The sequence below is a fragment of the Ambystoma mexicanum genome, chromosome 12 (genome assembly GCF_040938575.1).
Source record: "Ambystoma mexicanum isolate Mex_15411 chromosome 12, UKY_AmexF1_1, whole genome shotgun sequence".
Lineage (NCBI taxonomy): Eukaryota > Metazoa > Chordata > Amphibia > Caudata > Ambystomatidae > Ambystoma > Ambystoma mexicanum.
Window position 1 is genome coordinate 285,659,966 of NC_090936.1, and position 19,661 is coordinate 285,679,626.

Sequence of the window (19,661 nt, forward strand, 5' to 3'; positions counted from 1 at the left end):
CAATCAGAGGCCCAATCCCAGCCTGGCACAAACATCAATTCACACATCATTCAGTCATACACATTCATTCTCTCATTCACGTGTGCAACCATAATGCATTCTTACAACATACATACTCTCGTTCATTCATACGCACAAACGACATACACTTTCTCATTCAAACGACCACCCAAACCACATGCACTCTCTCATTCGCAGGTGCACACTTACAGATATTAATGCACATATACATACATTATACATACATAAACACGTTTCCATACCTGCAGCTCCCGTCCAGACTGCACCTGGCATGATGGCCCACTGTCTCCCGCTCAGCACACTATATGAACCATGAAGTAGAGACCGCTTCCTGAGCTCCAAGGGCATGCACAGTGGAGCTGAATTACCAACTTCAAGCAACCCCAAAGGTTATGAATGTACGGGAAGGAACAAGAGCACCGCCTAGCCACATTCATGCCTGGAACCTCAGCCTGCATTACCAATGGGTCATGCAAGGCTAGGGAAGCAAAATCGCCCCCAGCCTTGCATGGTCCCTTGGACCGGCACAATGGGGTACTGTAAAATGTCAAATAGAAACCACGTTTCCCGTCGATAGTTAAGCCAGACCAGAAGCTCAACCTCAGCTGCTGACATCAGCTAGGGGAACGCTCAGTATAATGGACTGGCTTTGCTCAACTATAATGAGCAGCGGGCGGTTCAACACCTACCACCTATTATGGACAAGCCACCCCTTTGTGTCAAAAACCAGGAACAGGGAAATAATGTATGCATTCAAGGGTATTTACAGGTCTGTCTCAGCATTACCCTACTCAAAACAGAAATGGTCATGCTGGTAACCAGTGAAGCAAACAACACAGGAGGACTAATAAATAGTGACTTTGTGTCATTGTTGGCAAATTAAATTGTCCCTGTTAGTTCTGCCAGGAGAAATGAGGGTCGTTGCCTGATGGTTGCAAGGGAGTATTTTAGAAGGGAATCGAGGGGGTTGGCCCTCAAAACTGGATCTAACTTAATATCAGGATATGTGTCACTGTTTTCTATGCCAGGTGTCAAGGATTTTTTTGTCTGGTGGGGATGGCAGTGCGGGGCAAGGCAAAGGTTTTCGAGACACGTACGGGCGATGCCCTTCAGAATTAGATCTAACCTGAACATGGGATAGGTTGGGAGAGGTATCGAGAAGGGTCCATTTTATGTGTAAATGGATGGAGGGGGAGTGCTGGCTTTTAGCTTAGGTGCTGGAGGAACGGCATTTGTACCAATTCAAAGGCTTAATTCTTTATTTTTCCCTTCACAGGCGAACAAACGATGGAACACTTCTAAGTGTGCTTTTCAAATGTGGCGGCCGGTGCAAGACACGATTTCACTGACAATGTTTTTTTTTCACTGATATTTCTGGGCACGGTGTTATTTTTCATTGATGTAATCAAACACAGCCACAATTCCTTACATGCGCATTTGTATTCTTCTTTTACATTTCAGCCTCACAAGCTAAAGCAGAAATGCATTCAGTGGCCCGACCTGAATAGGAGGCTGACCCCATTGCCCCACCCACATGATGCCAAGTGTTTGAATACATGCTTAAGTGTCAGGAAACTACCCAGTAGTTGAAGACACTCGGAGGGGCTGGCTGGGTTTCCCTTGCGCCCACAGCGAGTGCTCCCTTCACAGCACCAGCCCCTTCGTGAATCTGGGAGATGGAGGAGCCATTGGGCAGCACAGCAGTGGTGTAGCAACGTGCCCTCACGTCTCTGCGCCAACGGACGTTTTCCAATTGGCTCCTTTGTGTGAGATATTGGCCGTTTGGATGAGCTGTTCTTCTGCTGGTGCTTTTAAGCTAAAAACAAACAATTGGGCAATCATGAACTGTGTTTACTCACTGTGGCCATGTCAATAGAGGCTGTGGCTTCATCCATGATAAGAATGCTGGTTTTGCGAACAAAGGCTCTTGCCAGGCAGAAGAGCTGCCTCTGGCCAACACTGAAATTCTCTCCTCCTTCAGTTACGATGGCATCTGTGAGGAATCAAATAATGAGCATTAAAGAGGCAATCTGGCAAACCTATTGAGTTAAGTTGCACCTTCCTATGTCAACAGAATTGAAAGGCTGATATTGTTTATTGTTCTTGATAAACTTTTGTCATATGCACAATCAAATATGCATCACATTGGTCAGCCAAATCGTTTCGCTGCTGCAATTTCAACTCTCAAATTTGATGAACGAGAATAAAATATCAGAAGGCAAGAATATGTATTTGATTGTTATCAATGTACTGAATATCTATATTCAAGCAAACATGCTGGTGGCATACAAGTGCACACTATTCACATGCACTTTACTGACACCGACAAGAATAACACACTCGGCCGGTGTTGCGTAAACTTCCACCTGCATGGGGTACATGAAGCACATACTCCCAATCCCACCATATGCACAAACCACGCAAGGCTGAATGTGCACCTCCACGGGCCATCCCACCACTAAAGAATAGCCACTCCCCGAAGGTTAGCCAGCATTGCCCCAGAATTGAAGCTGGACTGAAGTGTCTCTGCATCAAGGCACCTTAGGTCTGCCTTTGACACAAGGTTCCAAGGAAGCAGCCTGCAAATGGAACCCGCTGGATGCACACTGGTGCATTCATTGGACCATCCTAGCCTCTTTGAAAATGCTGCCAGGCACTCCAAGATGTAGAACACTCTCTGGTTGGTTTGCATTCTTGTCCCCTCCAGGAAAATGTCCCTTCATCATGTACTGTAATAATAGTATATGAAAATGGTCCCATGGTGTAGCACCCATTGAAAACACTTGCAGTATCAGCAATGTACATTTAGACGCATAGCGTAATGAACATATACTTCATAGGGAACTCAGGCTATATTATCTCACTATAGAAGGCTAAGTATCAGATTCTGTGATCGCCTACTTTCAAGTAAGGCACCACCCTGTTTCACCGTGAACTAAAATAAAGCCGATTATGTCATGGCAAGGAGCACAGTCTTAATTAATGACCTGTCTGACATCAAGGTGCCAGGCCTTTTCCTAATTTGACCATTCCATTCCCTTACCTTCAGTTACCAACAACCTTCACCTTTATAAACTGTCTATCATTGACTATTACACTCTTGCTCAAGCTTAGCAGTCACATAATTAACATTCTGGAGTTTTATCTGCAAATTATAGTGATGACCAGGCAAATAAGTGACCAAACTTGCAGGAATGTGCAAGCATACTCTCGAGGCACCCTTGCATCCAAAATTACATTATGTACTAACCTACAGCTACATACAGATCTGTTTCCCCCTTTTAGCAGAACCATGATCCACCTAGCAGGACTGGCACGCACCCATACTATCACAAAACATACGTACCCACTGCATTCTTTCCTCTATGTGTTCATAACATCTATTTCCCGCCTTTGCATCCTCTTATCTTCCCCTTGCTTGTTTTCCTTCTTGTAGCAGACTACGGTCTGGATACAACTGGTGGGGGCACACTATGCCACTCCACGGACAAGCCTAGGTGCTCTGAAATTACTACGGTGGTGATTTAGTGCATTATGAAAACCTCCTAACATAAGATAACAAGATGCATCTACCAGGCAGGTGCATCACATCAGGGTTTGGTTCGATCCTGAATATTCTCTGTCACTTTGAGCATATGATTAATTTAGTGGGAACTATAATTCCTCAGGAAACAAATTATACAGGTGGTGAAAGCGGCACTGGAAACCATATTTATAAAGACGATGGATAGAAATGCGTTCCTTAAATATTCCTGTCAAACTCCTTGTGCATTATGCAACAATTTAATCTATGGACAATGTCAAGGCGCAATTCTACCAGAAAGCAGGACAACATATTTTCATGAAATAACCACCTGGAAGGATGGCATAAAGCTGGATATCCAAAATGCTTACTAAAGAGATCTTTTTTGTGAGATATGTACACGAATTGCTTGTCCAAAAACTACACACATTTCCACAGAATATCTAGTCTTTGTCACTACATTTTGTAATAAGAATGCAGTCTTGGAAAAATTGCTCAACCAAAACTGGAAAACGGTGAATGGTGGAAACAGGGACTTACCACCACCTACTTTTGCCTATTAAATAGGCAAACATATTAGAGACTGACTAGTTCATTCATGCCGAAGTCTAAATGACCAGCAACAGACACTAAGGAAGAGGCAGTGCTTTGAGAAATTGCATGATGGTCATCTTGTGGTATTTATTCTGTATGGGCCTTGACTCCACGCATGACAATTCTTATCTGCAACATCATAGTCATACAACTTGTGAAACATAACAATTGAACAACTAAAAATGTAGCCTGTGCTATTACATGTCCATTTCCTAAAATATATTTAGGTAAAACAAATAGATCTATGAACGTAGGTGTAGGGGAAATACATTTCAGATCATGCAAAACACCCCCAATCACTACTTCTGATACGCTTTAATAACCTCCTGAAAAACCCACTGCATGTCCTTTTGTTGCACTGTCCCTTTCGGTAAATTCAAACATGAATATCCAAATGTTAAGCAAAAACTGTCACTACAAATCAAAACATGGTTTTGAAATGACAATCACATATACATGGTCTGATTGAGCAAATTGAGTGGCCTGGATTCTTCTTGCAGTAAAAACAACAACACTGAGGATATATCAGTGTCTCTATAAACACACTTAATTTAGGCTCCTCATTCTACACTAAGACAAAAGGGTGGCCATAGTAATGTGGTATACCCATAATGTGTTTGCACACTAAGGAATGTTTCATGATGCCACACAGTAGTCAACTTGTGGCCATGATCATAACACAGATTAGGAAAATAAAATTACTAAAGGTGGGCTGTGCAAATTTCTCTTTAAACATCCCTTAATTATTAACAATTAATGATATTGGAGTTCAATGGACATCAACTACCTAATAACAACACTAAGTCAATAGACTTAATACATTTACAAAATGGGTACACTACTTGAGTAATGTATTTACCTGGAATAGATGTGATGAAATGGTGTCACACCTCAAAATAAGCAAGGCTATGCTAGATGGACTTTTTCTATGAATAAAGACTGATGAGTCTTGTAGAGCGATGTAGAATTTCCCTCTGTGACAATGACAATGGTTGTATGTGCCCTAGGCTCGGAATCCATTTTATAAGGGTCATTTCAAAGTGAAGATTGTTCTACCCCCCCCTTCTTCCCTTTCTTATTGGCAGTGCGGCTTGACACGTTTTGCCACGTCTCAGAGGGTCCTTTACACTAATATCACAACGCCTCTGTTGTCTGCTTACTAGCTTGGCAGGCTTGCACTCGTGCTGCAGCCGGGACCCATTTCTTCATTCCAAGAGGACAGTGCTAGCGTGAAGCGGGGACTAGCTGCAGGGTGAATGGTGGTACCAGCGAGCAAAACACTCTCCTACAGTGAGGGAAATCAGGTAACCACCGAGCACAGGAGGCTTTAGGGGCGAGCTTGGGCAGTATTGAGGAGAGGAGGTGGTGAGTGCAAACTATACCCTGCCTAGCTCTTGCACAGCCCCCTGTGAGTGTGAGGTAGCTGAAGTGTTTCGGTGTGCCGGTTGGCCCAGGCTGCCAGGGTTGCATAATATATACTACTTGCACACTATGCGCAGGAGGGACTGATTTCTTGATTATCAGTATACTTCACTCCGATTTTCTACGGCTCTCTAGTTCCCACAGCCCCAAACAGTGAGTGGATGACATAAGGAAGCGGAACTATTGTAAGAAGTTTACCTGGAAACTCTGCATGGTACTATGGGCTGGCCGCTCATATTTTTTGTATATTCACTTGAGGGGTGTTTTTTACACGCACCGTAATACTTATTTTGAGACTTGCTTGCATTAAGGAGTGCATAGTATGGGAAAATTGAAACATCTTAAAGTGCCTAAGCCAGCCATGAAGATTATAGACTCCAGAGCTTCCAGAGCATCTAAATGGGGCTGTAGCCTTGCGCAAGCGGCTCCTTCTAGACATCTAATACACCCTTCTAAGAAAATTAAGCAGGCCTTGAGCATTTCTGTTGCTCCTGCCCAAACAATATTATCACAATATTTTGCAAACAAAATTATACATACAAGTGTTCAGAGAGTACAAGATGAGCCTGTAAACACGGGTAACTGTGACTTGCACACGATTACACTTTTACAAAGTGAACTCCTTATCCACAATAATGAGTCACTGTTGAATCACTGCCTAAATTTAAAGAGATACTCTGTTGTTCCTAAAAACTCCAGTCCCACAAATTCAGGGTGTACCATTTTATCCGTGACCCCCAATTTAGAAAAATCCATGCCCCCAGATTTTTCTTGCTATTCAGTTAGTGATGAGGGCGAATCCGAATTTTCTCAGGAGAGTAATTCCAAGTGCCCCATGAGACGTTACCATGTTACTATAGAAGCCTCTTTGCAAGTGGTGGTGGCCAAAATGCAGGCCTTGTTCATATTATGCTCCAACCTTGCACAGGATAATCTGGCGCACAAACACAATATGACAGAGTTACGAGAAGGAATTAAAGTTTTATTGAATCACGCTGCCTGGTCCATCCATCCTAAGGCACCCATCTCCAAATAACACTGTTTCACCGGAAAAGTGCCATCAGGGAAGAAAGAATGTGGCTATTAATCGAGTCATCATCAACAAATTTGGATGCAGGCCGACTTTGCTTGCCCTTCCCCTTGCTGAACCCCACTCAGGGATATTACAGGGGCCTATACTAAGAGTCAAAGCGGGTTCCAGCGAACAAGCTAGGGAAGCTTTGGACATGGAACAAGTCCTGTTAAACAGCACTAAAGATTCACTGAGAAGGATAAAACGGTGCCGCATTAACTCTGGTTTGGATCAATGGTAACGAGGAAATCTACCTCCTCAATCATCTCTGGGCCAATGAAACAACTTGATCAACACGGGGATGATTTTAAGGCTGGTAAATACCTCATTATGAATACACAACTACAAGGTACCACAAGACAAGTAGGTTTGCATGGCCCCTTAGATTAGCAAAACCTATCCCCAATTTAGTACCACAAAACAAGTAGTTTTGCATGGCCCCTTAGATTAGCAAAACCTATCCCCAATTTAGGGGTATTGATAAGTATGCAAAGACCTTGAATACTGATTGTCTCGAACGAGGCAAGGAAGGCCCTGGCCAAGTACAGCCTCTTACAAATCCTCCCCCATATCAAGAGGGTGGGCCACGTTTTTCTGAAATCCACCAATTTCCAGGTACCTGGCAATCTCATGTAAACACTGTGATTTCGTCATTTAGAAAACAGACATTACCACATGAGCCTTTGGAATCTAGCTCCTTGTCTAAATGTATCAAGCTGGTAGAGCATGAACCTACACAATATAGTCCTTTCCTAAATTGTACTTGGCTACTTCACCTATTGCATTTAATTCCTGAACTGCGTGGACTTAGTTGTGGGGATATTTCGATCCTGGAATTACCAAGTTATGATAGTTTTTTGAATTGGGCAATTTTGACTACTGTCTCTCATTTGATTACTGAATGGATTTGTTTTAATAGTAAAGCCTTATATGATCTAGTTTTTGACATATCTGTATTTTATCCCTCAGCTAGAGTCCCGTCTTTGTCTAATAGAGAGCAGAACATATATGAGGGTGTAAGGGACTTTTCATCAATAATAGGGTAAACAAGGTAGGGAAACAGAGACATATCGGCAACTGGTCACAAGCTCTATGTATTCCTCCCTGAATCTCCGAGAGATTACCTCAAAAGTTATCTTTGCTATCCTGGAACACTCAGGGTCATAGCTCATTTCTTGCTAATCAACCAGGTTTAGAAGAATTATTATCCTCCCAGGTTTTCTGTCTTCAGGAAACCTGGCTTACCTCTGCCTTTTTCCTTGATGGTTATATGATCTTTCACCACCTAGCCTCCCCTCTTACTTCAGGACATCCAAAAGGTGGAATTTGCATAGCAGCAAAGTGTGAATGTTCCCCTTATCCTCTGAAGGGGGTTATGGAGGATGAACATGTATTGGCAGTGGTATTGCCCATGCTTTTTCATGATTGTGGTGGTACTTTGATTGCAACTTTGTATGACCCCCCCCCTTCAGTCTGTCTCATGAAAATGGTGCATGATACTTTACAATCATGAAGTGTAAAAAGTAAAAAGAGGGGGATCATTTTGATGGGGGGGGTTAATGTGGATTGTATTCAGGAACATTTGACTGATCTGAGCACACAGGTGGAATCGGTCCCGCATAAGCGTGCTAGAAAATGGAGGGAGCTTTTGAATGCATTCGACTTAAGTCCACTTTTGACCAGAACTGATGACCCTCAGTATACATGGCCAAATGGTACCTATAGTAGTATAATTGATTTAGAATTTGTAAATGCTACTATTAGGAAACTTGTTCCACTAATGAGTACACAATATGTGAACATGAGTGATCATGTGACACTACGATGTACCTGCAATCTGGGGAAAATAAACAGGGTCTCTAATCTGAAGGAGAGTCCCCAGGTGAACCTACAGGGAAATAGATTAATAGGGTGGTGAATACTGGTGATCGCTCTATTGCCACCATGCTAGATTTGCGCTGAGGGGATATTGGTAGGTTGATGGAGATTTTCTTCCATAGGGGGCATAGATGCTTGGTTAAGGGCATTTAGTTACTCCCTATGATGACACATTTGCTGCAAAGAAAAGAGAAGTAGGGGCTGAGATACAATCTATCAAACAAAATGTATTGTATGAGCCCTTAATAGTATGGACAAGGATAAAAAAAACAATCAAAAACCGTTATCATTCATGGCTCAGGGCCCGCAAGGTGAAAAACTCCTCCCTTCAATGGCAACTAATTAATTTGTGGATTAGAATGAATGATTCCCAAAAATGTTGGCATATGTTATGGCAGATACGTTCCAGCTCCTTGGGGCACAAAGTAGTAACTGTTACAGAAGCTGCGTGGGGCCTATATATTAAAAACCACTTTTGGCCGCAAAATGAGATTGGAATTGTGGGATCTCCCCGATCAATGTTGAAATCTTTAGTCCATTCCCACATTGAGGGGGTGGATTTGGAAAGTATGATAAGTAAAGTTTCTAGGGCCACAGACATGATGGTCTTTGCAACGCTGTCCTGAAGATGGATCCCATTTTTTGGGCAACCTTGCTTAAGGGCCAATTTTTACATCTTTGTGGAACAGGTTTTGTTCCGAAGGTCCCGGCAAGAGTCCTGGTGCCTGTGTTTAAGCACGGTCTCAGGACCGACCATGTATGCTATAGACTATTGGCAATGTTGGATCGAAGCTCAAAACTTTTTTCTACACTGCTTTTGCAACTTTTGTCTGATCGGGTGAACGAAAATAACCTACTATGTCCCCACCAAGCAGGATTTCATAAGGGTTTTAATACTACTCATCCTATTCGGATACTTCAAACCCTAATTTCAGATGCTTACCTATATGCAGCAGCACCCTTGTACCTCTGCTTTGTAGATTATAGTGCAGCGTTCGACATTGTTCGCCGTTCACGTTTATGGGAGAAACTAATGTTATGGGGAATAGATGACTCACTATTATATTATTTGAAATTACTTTATGGAGATACACAAGTTAGGGTCAGATTATCTCAGAAGGGGGCTTTGTCAGGATATTATGTGACTTATGTGGGTCTGAAACACAGGAGTGCACTTTACAATCTATATGTTTCTAACTTTGCCCCAGCGTTTACTTCAGTTGCACATTTTCCCCCTAAATTTGGAAAAGTAAAGACTGTATGTCTAATGTATGCTGACGACACTGTGGATATGCATAGACCTGCAATTGGTTTACAACGCTCTCTGAATACGTTGACCAGTTCGTCCAAACTAAATGGGCTCAAAATTAAAATTGCTAAAACTAAAATATTGATCTGTGGCAGAAAACACAAGGGTAAGAATCCCATGATTTGGAACCTGGGTAGGATCCGTGTAGAGGTGGTGGTGTCCTACACATATCTGTGTGTCCAACTGCGGGCCTCTGTGTTGCTGTCACATATTGAGGTACAGCTGGTATCAAATGCCTGGAGTAAATGGCATATCATTAGGAGGGTGATCCATCAAAATGGATCCATTGAAGCCCTAGTAATTGCCTATAAGAGGGTAATAGTTCCTACAATCATGTACGCACTGGAAGCTTTTCCCTCAAGAGCAGTTCTCTGGTTCTCTAAGCCCGAGGCCAAAATACTTTGCCCTCTTTTGAAAATGCCGAGTTCCGTTCCGGTAGAGGCCTTAAGACTGGAACTAGGTCTCAAGAAAGTGGCTGCCTGTAAATTTTGGATGGAAATTCAATTTAATTGGCCGGGTGTTGAGTCTTAGGCCCAAAATGCCTTAGCCCATAATTACCTGCTATCCAGGAGTACATGGTTTTCTGATCTTGACCATATGGTGAATGTACATTGCCAAGAGATTAGTTTATTCTGTCGGGGAATTGAACATATTCCTTTGTTTTTAAGTAGGATGAATTCAGAAACTCGTAAATTTGATCATTGTGTATCCATAGATAACTTGGCAAAAAATGTAAATATGCTATATATGAACGCCAGGGATACTTAAAGGAATCCCAGAGAAAATACCTAATTACTCAAATTTTAACGGCACAAATTTGCTTCACGCTTTGTCTACGCTTTGATATTCTCCCAGTTTTAGCCAATAGTGGGGCTTGGAGAGGATTAAAAAGCGAGGATCGCATTTGTCGTATCTGTTCCAAGAAAGTGGAAACTGCCTGGCATGTGCTGACTGACTGTCCAAACCTGCAAGATTTATATATTAGGGGTTACTCCAAATTTGGAAATTATGACTCTGATCAGTTTTGGAGTGTGGTATATGCAACAGAATCGCATGTAATTACTGTGGCTGCTTATCATGTTTGTCTCAAAGTACTAGCCTTGTTTACATTTTTTACAAATTAATAGTGTTATTTTAAGTTTTTTATATATGAAATATTATATTAGGTATATCACCTTAGATGTGTGATTTTAATCTTGCTATCAATTGTATTTTATGTCTGAACATGTACAGGCCTGGTTGTTTTTATTGTATTATGTGTGTAGTGTGTTATATATTATGTATTTTATAGTGTGTAGTGTGCGAAAGGACGCTAAATGCCTCCTAAATGCACCTTTGTTTTAATAAAAATATAAAATAATAATAATGATCTTCTTCCTCATTGTAAATCCACACCTCTGCCAAATACATATAACACCTACATCAAAGATAACATCCTGAGCCAGGGAATGCCAAAGGTGCAACTGTGTAGAAAAAATATATGGATCCTTCAAAATCCTACCACTAAAATGCCATTCCCACCATGTGAACAATATTGCGATCTGCCTCATTTATCTTGAACAGATAATTTGAGAACTAGAGGATCGCCATACACATTTTCCATTAAAACATGAGGATAGTCTACTCTCTCCATGTACCAGTATGTCGGAAAGTACAATAGCATTTTTCATAACTATTCTGTCACTGATAGATGTAAAATTGTACATGTGCACTAGTTCTTCAAATTTCCCAATGTCTATTGACAAATTTAATCAACCAGAGCCTTTTCGCTTCCAATTATAAGCTCACATTTTTCGATGTAGGCCTCAACAGTTGATCCGAAAAATTGCTTTACCATATCTGCATCCATTTAAAAGCTAGTTTTCCCATTGGCCACAATCCGTGGCTTAGATGGGTAAATCATGGGATAGATATGTAAATTGTTTGTCTTGGATCGCTCTTTCAACAACCTGAAATTTCCTCTCAGCTTAACGCACTCTGGAACTAAAGTCCGGAAAAAATCTCTGTATTGTGTTCTCAGATCTTATCGCTCTAGTTTCCCTGACAGCAGACAGGATAGCATTATGGTCCTGGTATTTTGGTGATTTGATAATTACCAGGGGTGGAAACGCCCCAGGCTTGGGACCTGGAACCAGCGAACTGTGTCCCCTTTCAACATGAAATGCCTTGATTGTTTTGCTCTGGGAAGTGGCTGTATTATTATGTCCTCCATGCATGATTCCAATTTGCCCATCTCTACCCTCTTTCAGTCCTATAAGTCACACATTGTTGCAGTAGGACCGCCCTTCGAAATCTTCACTCTTGTCTTGCAGTATTTCTATCCTTTGGACTGTACTCTTGGGGTTCTTTGTCCATTTTACTACATCATCTTTCACTGTCAATATCCTGTTTTCTTTTGTGTAGTCTTAACTGGCAGGTTAGTTAGTCAAGACTATATGTCATGAAATGGCACTGCAACTCCATATATGTATGCCGACAGCATAGATTGTCTGCTTTTTAATTCCACCATGATTTTCTGCAGTGTTACTTCCATGCCGATCCTCCACTTTTTGTATCCCTTCAGTGGCTTATAAGTGCTTCTGCACTAAAATATGAATCACTGCAAATTCACACCCCCTTTGGTCGAGCCCTTTTTTGGTTTTCTCATGCCACAATTAGTGCCACTGTGCCAAGGCTATTAGTACTACCTATACTGCACAATAAAGTCATGCATCAACACCAATAAGTCTGCAACAAGCCGGGTCTCTATTTCAACTTCTTCTGATATAATAATCTCAGATTTCATCAAAATAGACAGAATCTTACTGAATGCTTTATGATTTCCACCCCAGAGAATTATTTTCCAAACCAGTGCTCACCTCCCCCGACAACTTCATTGTTATGATCTTCCCTGCATCACTCACAGCAAACCCATCACCTTTCACTGGGCAGTGTGGGCCTCCAAAAAAGCAGATAATACTAATACTCCAACATCTGCTTTAGACTCGTCCTATCGTGTGACCCCATGGTATTTACATTTTATAGTCTGAAAAGGGATTAAACGAGGTAGTAATCCTATGTCGTATTTTATAAACAAATTCAGCTAATAACGCTAAGTAAAGAAACTGTGCTCTTTTTGTAAAGGAAACCTCATTTTTTTTGTTATTATCGTTTGATTACTTTGAATGCAAGGAATGATTTCCGAGTGTGTGGGCCACCTGTTTTCAGGAAGGCAGAGAGTAAATGTCCATGTGTGCAGAATCTTTATGGAATGGAATCCATGGAAAGACATGGTGTCATCAAAGCTTGGGGCTGGCCTGAGACAAACGACTGGATTTCAACAATAGTATATCTAAAACACCATGTTGGGTGGATTTGAAGGGCATGTGGAGATTCATACTAGTTTTGTATTTTGTATTTATTTAGTTTATATAGCGCTTTACTAGTTGATCTTGGGCTGTGTATTCCCATATGATAGAGATAATATGGTTGATTTATATGACTGCACAAATGTCCTCAAGGTTGGACATTTTACAGGTAGCAATTCGCTTGAATGGATCATCAAAGTGTCAATAAAAAGGTCTGGACTACCCTTGTGGATAGGACAAAGACTAATATGCAAATGAATATTTCTCCTCTGTGAAAGGTGCAGTGAGCTAAAATGTGGTTGTAGACTGTCATGGGTGGAGGAAATTCCATAGAACACGGTATTTGACCCATGTTCATTCTCAGAAGAGGGGCGCCCACACTCCTTTTCAATTTTGTAAAACTTGGGGTTTCACTCTAAGTAACCAAGGGTAAGTCAGACACAGACCCCTTGCTCACAGTGCCTTAGAGAGGCTCAGTTTAACCTTGCTGAGGAGGCCCAACAAGGCTGAAACACATTTCTGGAGTTGCTGGTCTTCATGACCATCAGTCTGGCTTCAGAGCTGCCAGAAGCACGGAAACTGCTCTCCTGAACATCCGTGAGGACCTGCTCTCGAACCTTGACTCCAACACTCGGTGTGTTCTCATTTTGCTTGATCGCTCTTCTGCCTTTGATACTGTCAACCATGCCATCCTGCTCAACCGTCTCTGTGATAACCTGGGTATCACTGGTCAGGCTCTGGCATGGCTGACCTCTTTCCTCTCCAATCGACCCTCCCAGGTCCAACTGGGGTCCTTCCTCTCTGACATCTTTTTCTCTACCTGTGGTGTCCCCCAGGGATCTAACCTCTCTCCCTGGCTGTTCAACCAATATCTGGCACTCCTTGCCCACCGCATCGCCGCTCTCTGCCCCAACTTTCAGTGCTATGCGGATGATACCCAGCTCATTTTCAGGCTACCCTCGGCCTCCTCCCCTCCCTCCCTCATCTCTGACTGTCTGTCTGCTATCCAAGAATGGTGTGCCACCAATGACCTCGGCCTTCATGCCAGTAAGACTGAGATTCTACTCATCGGCACACCCACTCCCTCCTTCCCTGCTACTCACTGGCTGGCCTCTCTTGGCCCTCCTGCTGCCCCTACCTTCAAGGCAAAAAACCTCAGGGTCATCTTCGACTCCACACTCTCCTTCTCTCCTCACATATCTGACGTCTCTAAGAAGTCACACTACAAGCTGCTCCTCCTCAGAGGTATTCTTCCTTTCCTCTCCTTCCCCCAGAAGCTCACTGTCTCCCGAGCCCTGGTCCTCTCGAAGCTGGACTACTGCAACATCCTCTATCTAAATCTGCCTGCCTCTACTCTCCGCCCTCTGCAATTTATCCGGAACAGGACTGCGAGACTTGTCCGTGACATCAAGCCCAGGGATCGTATCTCTCCAGGACTGAAATCTCTACACTGGCTCCCAATGGCAGTGAGGATTAAGTTCAAAACCCTCTGCAATGTCCACAAGGCCTTCTGGGGCCTGGGGCCTAAATACCTTCAACTCTCTCTTCCTAAATATCTTCCCTCTCAAGCTCTTCGCTCATCCGTCTCCAACTCCCTCAGGGTCAGCCGCTTCTCCAAGAAACGAGTTGGGGGGTAGATCTCTCTCCGCGGCAGGGGCCTCCCTCTGGAACAGCCTTCCTGCCTCCCTGAAACTTGGGGAGAACCATCTCCGGTTCCGGAAGCACTTCAAAACCTTCCTCTTTGCTTCTGCCTTCTCCCCCCCTCTCCCCTGCTAAATTCTTGACTGTAACTGCACTCAACCTGCAACTGGGCCGCTCTCCACTTGCACTGCCTCCCTGGCAACCCCTGCACTGCGGGACTGTCTCTGTATCCCTACAGCCCCCCTTTACCAGCGGTATTACCCAAATTGTTTGTTTACAATTGTTCAAATGAACAATTGACCGAATTTAAAGGGTCACAATTGACCTTTTCACAATTGACCGAATATATATATATATCGGTTTGGTAATATATATATATGGGTTTTGGGGGGTTTGGCGTTGGGTGGGGGGTTTTGGGGGGTTTCCCCCCACATATATGGTACAATTGACCTTCACAATTCGGTCAATTGTGAAAAGGTCAATTGTCAACAGTTGTAAAACGAACAAATCGTATACAACCTTACCAGCACTTGTCTGCACTTACCTTGCACTTGCCACCAGTCTGGCCCTATTATTTATCTGTTATTCCACTACCGTGTACTGCACTTCCCCCCTCCCTTTCCCCTTGCACTTTTCCCTTCCCTCCACCCATGCACTTGGGCGATCTGAATGACACCTGACCTTGTAGGATCGTTTTCTGTCTCCCCTTGTTTCCCCCCTCCCTGCCTCGTCGCGCCTTGAAACACTTGTGTATAGGCGCGTTACAAATGCCATATCATATCATATCTTGTTCAGAGAGGAATTGCCTATCATTTCGGTGCTGGACTGCCCTTGTGGGCAGGGGTGGACTGGGAACCAAAAGAGGCACTGGAAATTATTTTTAAAGTCGCCCCATATCACACATTTTCACCAAGCTCAGCCTTTTTCCTATGGGAAAATTTGAAATGCAACACTAAAGAGGCCCAGTGTGCTGAGGCCTACCGGGAAATTTCCAGAGTTCCCAATAGGACACTCCAAGCCTGCTTGTGGGTGGGACAAAGACTGATATGCAAATGAACAGTTGTCCCCTGTGAAGGATGCAGTGAGTTAAATCGTGGTTGCAGACCCTGCTGAGTGAAAGAAATTCCATAGAGCAGAGTATTTGACCCATGTCGTTCTCAGTAGAGGGGCTCCCACACTCCTTTTCAAAAACTAAAAAGGGGGCTTGTAGTTTAATTAGTATTCAAGGTATCTTCCATTTGAGTCCTCGCGCACATTTTCAATATGAAAAATCTTAACTGAAATCAAATTCAGCCCGTGGCGGTGTGTACTGAATCTGGATGCATCTTTGCTTTAGTCCACTTAGCGTTGTTTCAATTGGTTTTCCCGTTTTGTCCCGCTGAACGGATATGTCGATTTCCTGATCCCTTTCCACACATAGTTTTCAACAAGCAGTGCATTTATTTGCTTCAAAAGTACCCTTGAGCAGTGTTTGCACATGGTGGCATTGACTGTGCTGTCAGTCATAGCAGTTTGGACGGACAACCTATGCCATACACAACGGTGTGCTTGTCTGGTGTCCATTTGATGTGTCCATACTCAAAGAGCTTTGTTTTAATCATAAAGCTGCATGCAAACCAGCATCCACGCTTCCACATGGGTGGTGTCCACAAATTGGGGCGACCAGCATGCGACCGTGAAGATGCTGCTTCTTATGTCATTTTTGCACAATAAGCGAATCAGTTGATCTTTCAATGTATTTCCATTTTTAAGCGCAAAAAGGCCTTTGAATACTCCTGATTTAATCAAGCACCCACGTTGCTTGCTCAAATGCTCGATCACACGTGAACATTTATTAGTGGCACAAACAATTCTAAGTTTAATCTTTGTTTTTCTTTCTTCAACATTGCGTTCAGACCTGTTAGAATCCCAAGAGTTCTTGACTTCTCTGAATAATAGGAATTTGTGATTTTTTTTAAGGTTTGTTCTTTATTTAAAACATGTTAAAAAGTTGTATTCTTATTGTTAATATATGGCTAAATAGGTTGTATGCAACCTAATTTAAATGCACTATAAATTCAATATTACAACTATGAAATGCACATATTGGATTAATTCCACACATCTGAGGTATTCTAGTTGTATAGAGATAGCAAGATTCAATAAAATTTGCTTCACAGCATATAAAGTGCATTTATGCATTTATTTATTTATTTTTACAAGCACAAAACCCACAGGCTTCAAGGCACTGGTTGTGAATCGGAGTAAGGGGCGGGGAGGGTGCATGTAAGCAAGAGGAGGATAGTTAGTTACAAGGTACATGTCAGGTACAGTTTCAATGGAGTAAGGTCGTTTTCAAATGTTTTCTGAGAGGCCAGAACAATGTCAGCGGTATAAGATAGTTTTCAATTGTTTTCTGAAAGGTCAGTATGAGGCCTCAGAGCGTAGGTGCACAGGTAAGTTGTACCACAATCGTGCAGCAATGACAGAGAAAATAGAGCCCCGGCTCTAGTGCGTCTGAAGTGCGGGCTAGTAATTCTGTGGCCGTAGATTAGCCTATTAGGTCTTTACGAGTTGTTTTTAGAGATTCTCTGTGAAAGGTAAGTTGGAACAAAGTTAGAAAGGCAGCAATGAGTGATGGAGAGTATTTTAAAGTTGATCCGCTCTCTGGCAAGTAGCCAATGAGCAGCTTTTCTATGAGTTGAGACATGGTCACATCTGGATAGGTTCATGGATGTCCGGATGGCATTGCTCTGAATAGACTGGAGCTTTTTAAGGTTATGCTCTGAAAGCCAGTGAGAAAAGAGTTGCAGTAGTCAAGCCGAGAGCCAGTTACTGCTCTGGCTATGGACAGACGTCTTGTGAGGAGAGGACGTGTTTGGATGCATTCAAGAGTTTTGTGGTATGTGCAGCTGGGGATGCACTTGCGTTGACATGGTGGGTCATGCATAGGCTAGAATCAAGATGGACACCCAGTGTTTAAACAGCAGAGTAGACAGGGATGATTCAGACATCAATAGTGAAGGCACAGTAGGCAGGGTCAAGTTTGGCTAGCCGTGAATGTGGCCTACTTATTTGTAGTGATAGTACAAAAACAAAAAAGCGATTGGTGTGTGCATTTTATATATGGCTGTGTACTGACATCTTCTGTCATTTTTTTAATTTAAATTATTGTTTTTTGAAATGTTGCAAATATAATAAGATCATACAGAAATACATAACAATATTTAAATTACATTTTACAAATAATACCTAATGTTAGATAAAGTATCATTGTTTCTTATAACAGCAATTGATCATCACGCTTCAATAAGCTGATAAATAACATAAAAGTCTTGATCCAAAAAAGTTACAGAAACATACAGCGAGGGGGTAATCTGTCATTTGTAGTCAATGTCAGGTGTTTTAATTGTGAAATGCAAGAATGCAATAATTTGACCTCAGAAGGATGGAGGGTTTAGGTCTCCCAAATGAAACGCCTGTGCAGGATAAGTGTTCAACAAACACAGCTTTCTTGAAGCCATCCAACATATTGCTCCATACTACTTTGGCTCAATAGCCCTAACATATTTTTTTAAAGCCCTAATGATGACCTGCACTGTGTTACTCTAGGTACAAACAATGCCACCACGCCAAACAACTCTCTGACCCACTTGCAATAGAAGACAACTCTAAATATTGGCCTAGAACAATGAACCAACACAATGGCTCTAGAACAAAATAAATACTTGAACATGGGTTCAGTCATAGCACAGCAATTTCACCGCAGAGCAGGTGTCAAGCTGAATACCAAGCGGGGTCTGTGGTCGGGGTAGGCAGGAATGTGTGCAGATGTCCTGGCACAGCACTCTTTCTATATGCATCAGTTGCAAAGGCTGCCACGGTATTAGGGATCTTCCACGTTTGAATTCACCTGGATTTCTGTGGGGGCCATCACAGAAATGTACTTACTTGGAACCTAATAAAGGCATTTCGGAATGTAGTATATTTGTAGGAAAGCCATACATGCCCAAATACTGACATACAATTAATACCAAAAACACACACAGAAGGTCTGTTATAAAGAATATGGAACGATGTAAATATGTTTTCCATGTACAGAGAAGTACATAAGGTCTTTGAAGGGTGAGTTTCAGGTTTAGAGCACTGAAAGTTTAAAACAGTAGATGTTGGGCCAATATTACACTGGCAGCGAGAAGACAGTTTCACCGACAGCACCGGCCCCAAATCTCACAGATTTAGTACACACATACATATTCAGCATGATGTCCCCAACATGCCCCACTATCAGTTATCTTACTGTTCATTATTTCACTTGAGGCTAAACATAACTTTTCTCTTAGGTTAACATATCCCTTTCTACTTTATGCCTTGCTGAAAATCTATTGTACCTACACCTTTTATGGCTGATAAAGGGTAACTCGAATTTACAATTGATGTTTGTCTTGGGTTATGTTGATTGATTTTGGGTTATTGCATATTTTATTTCACTGTATGATTGTTGACTATTGACCAGTCTTGGACTGATTGATTGTTTGTGTAATGCTGGTTTGTAGTGCAGAATTCACCACGCCACTTAGCCTGCAGAGGCTCATCGCAGAGACTGCAATCATTGTACTCAGCCATGGTAACCTGAGGTTCCAATGTCTAAGCTTGGTTTGATTCATCTTGCAATGGTTCATGGAGAGAAGTTATAGTGAGCAGTGGATCATGGGGGCTGGAAGTGCAGCTTGTGATCTGCACCTCCACTTCTTACCCTTTGTTATTTTGGTGAATTGACACATCGAGTTGAAATGAATAGTACCGACAAATATTTGACAGTAATGCATGATGAAGAAACACCGTACTGGTGATGGCATTCCTTATCCAAATGTT

At 42.4% G+C, this 19,661-nt stretch overlaps 1 protein-coding gene across 4 annotated transcripts in view; it reads right to left on the reverse strand.

Moving 5' to 3' along the window:
* ABCC9 (ATP binding cassette subfamily C member 9) overlaps positions 1 to 19,661 on the reverse strand; it is a 1,387,936-nt gene that overhangs the window by 127,289 nt on the left and 1,240,986 nt on the right. For all 4 annotated transcript variants that reach the window (XM_069628445.1, XM_069628446.1, XM_069628447.1 and 1 more), the window contains one exon: positions 1,881 to 2,014. In XM_069628445.1, coding sequence (XP_069484546.1) covers positions 1,881 to 2,014 — 134 coding nt within the window. The remainder of the gene's footprint in view (positions 1 to 1,880; positions 2,015 to 19,661) is intronic.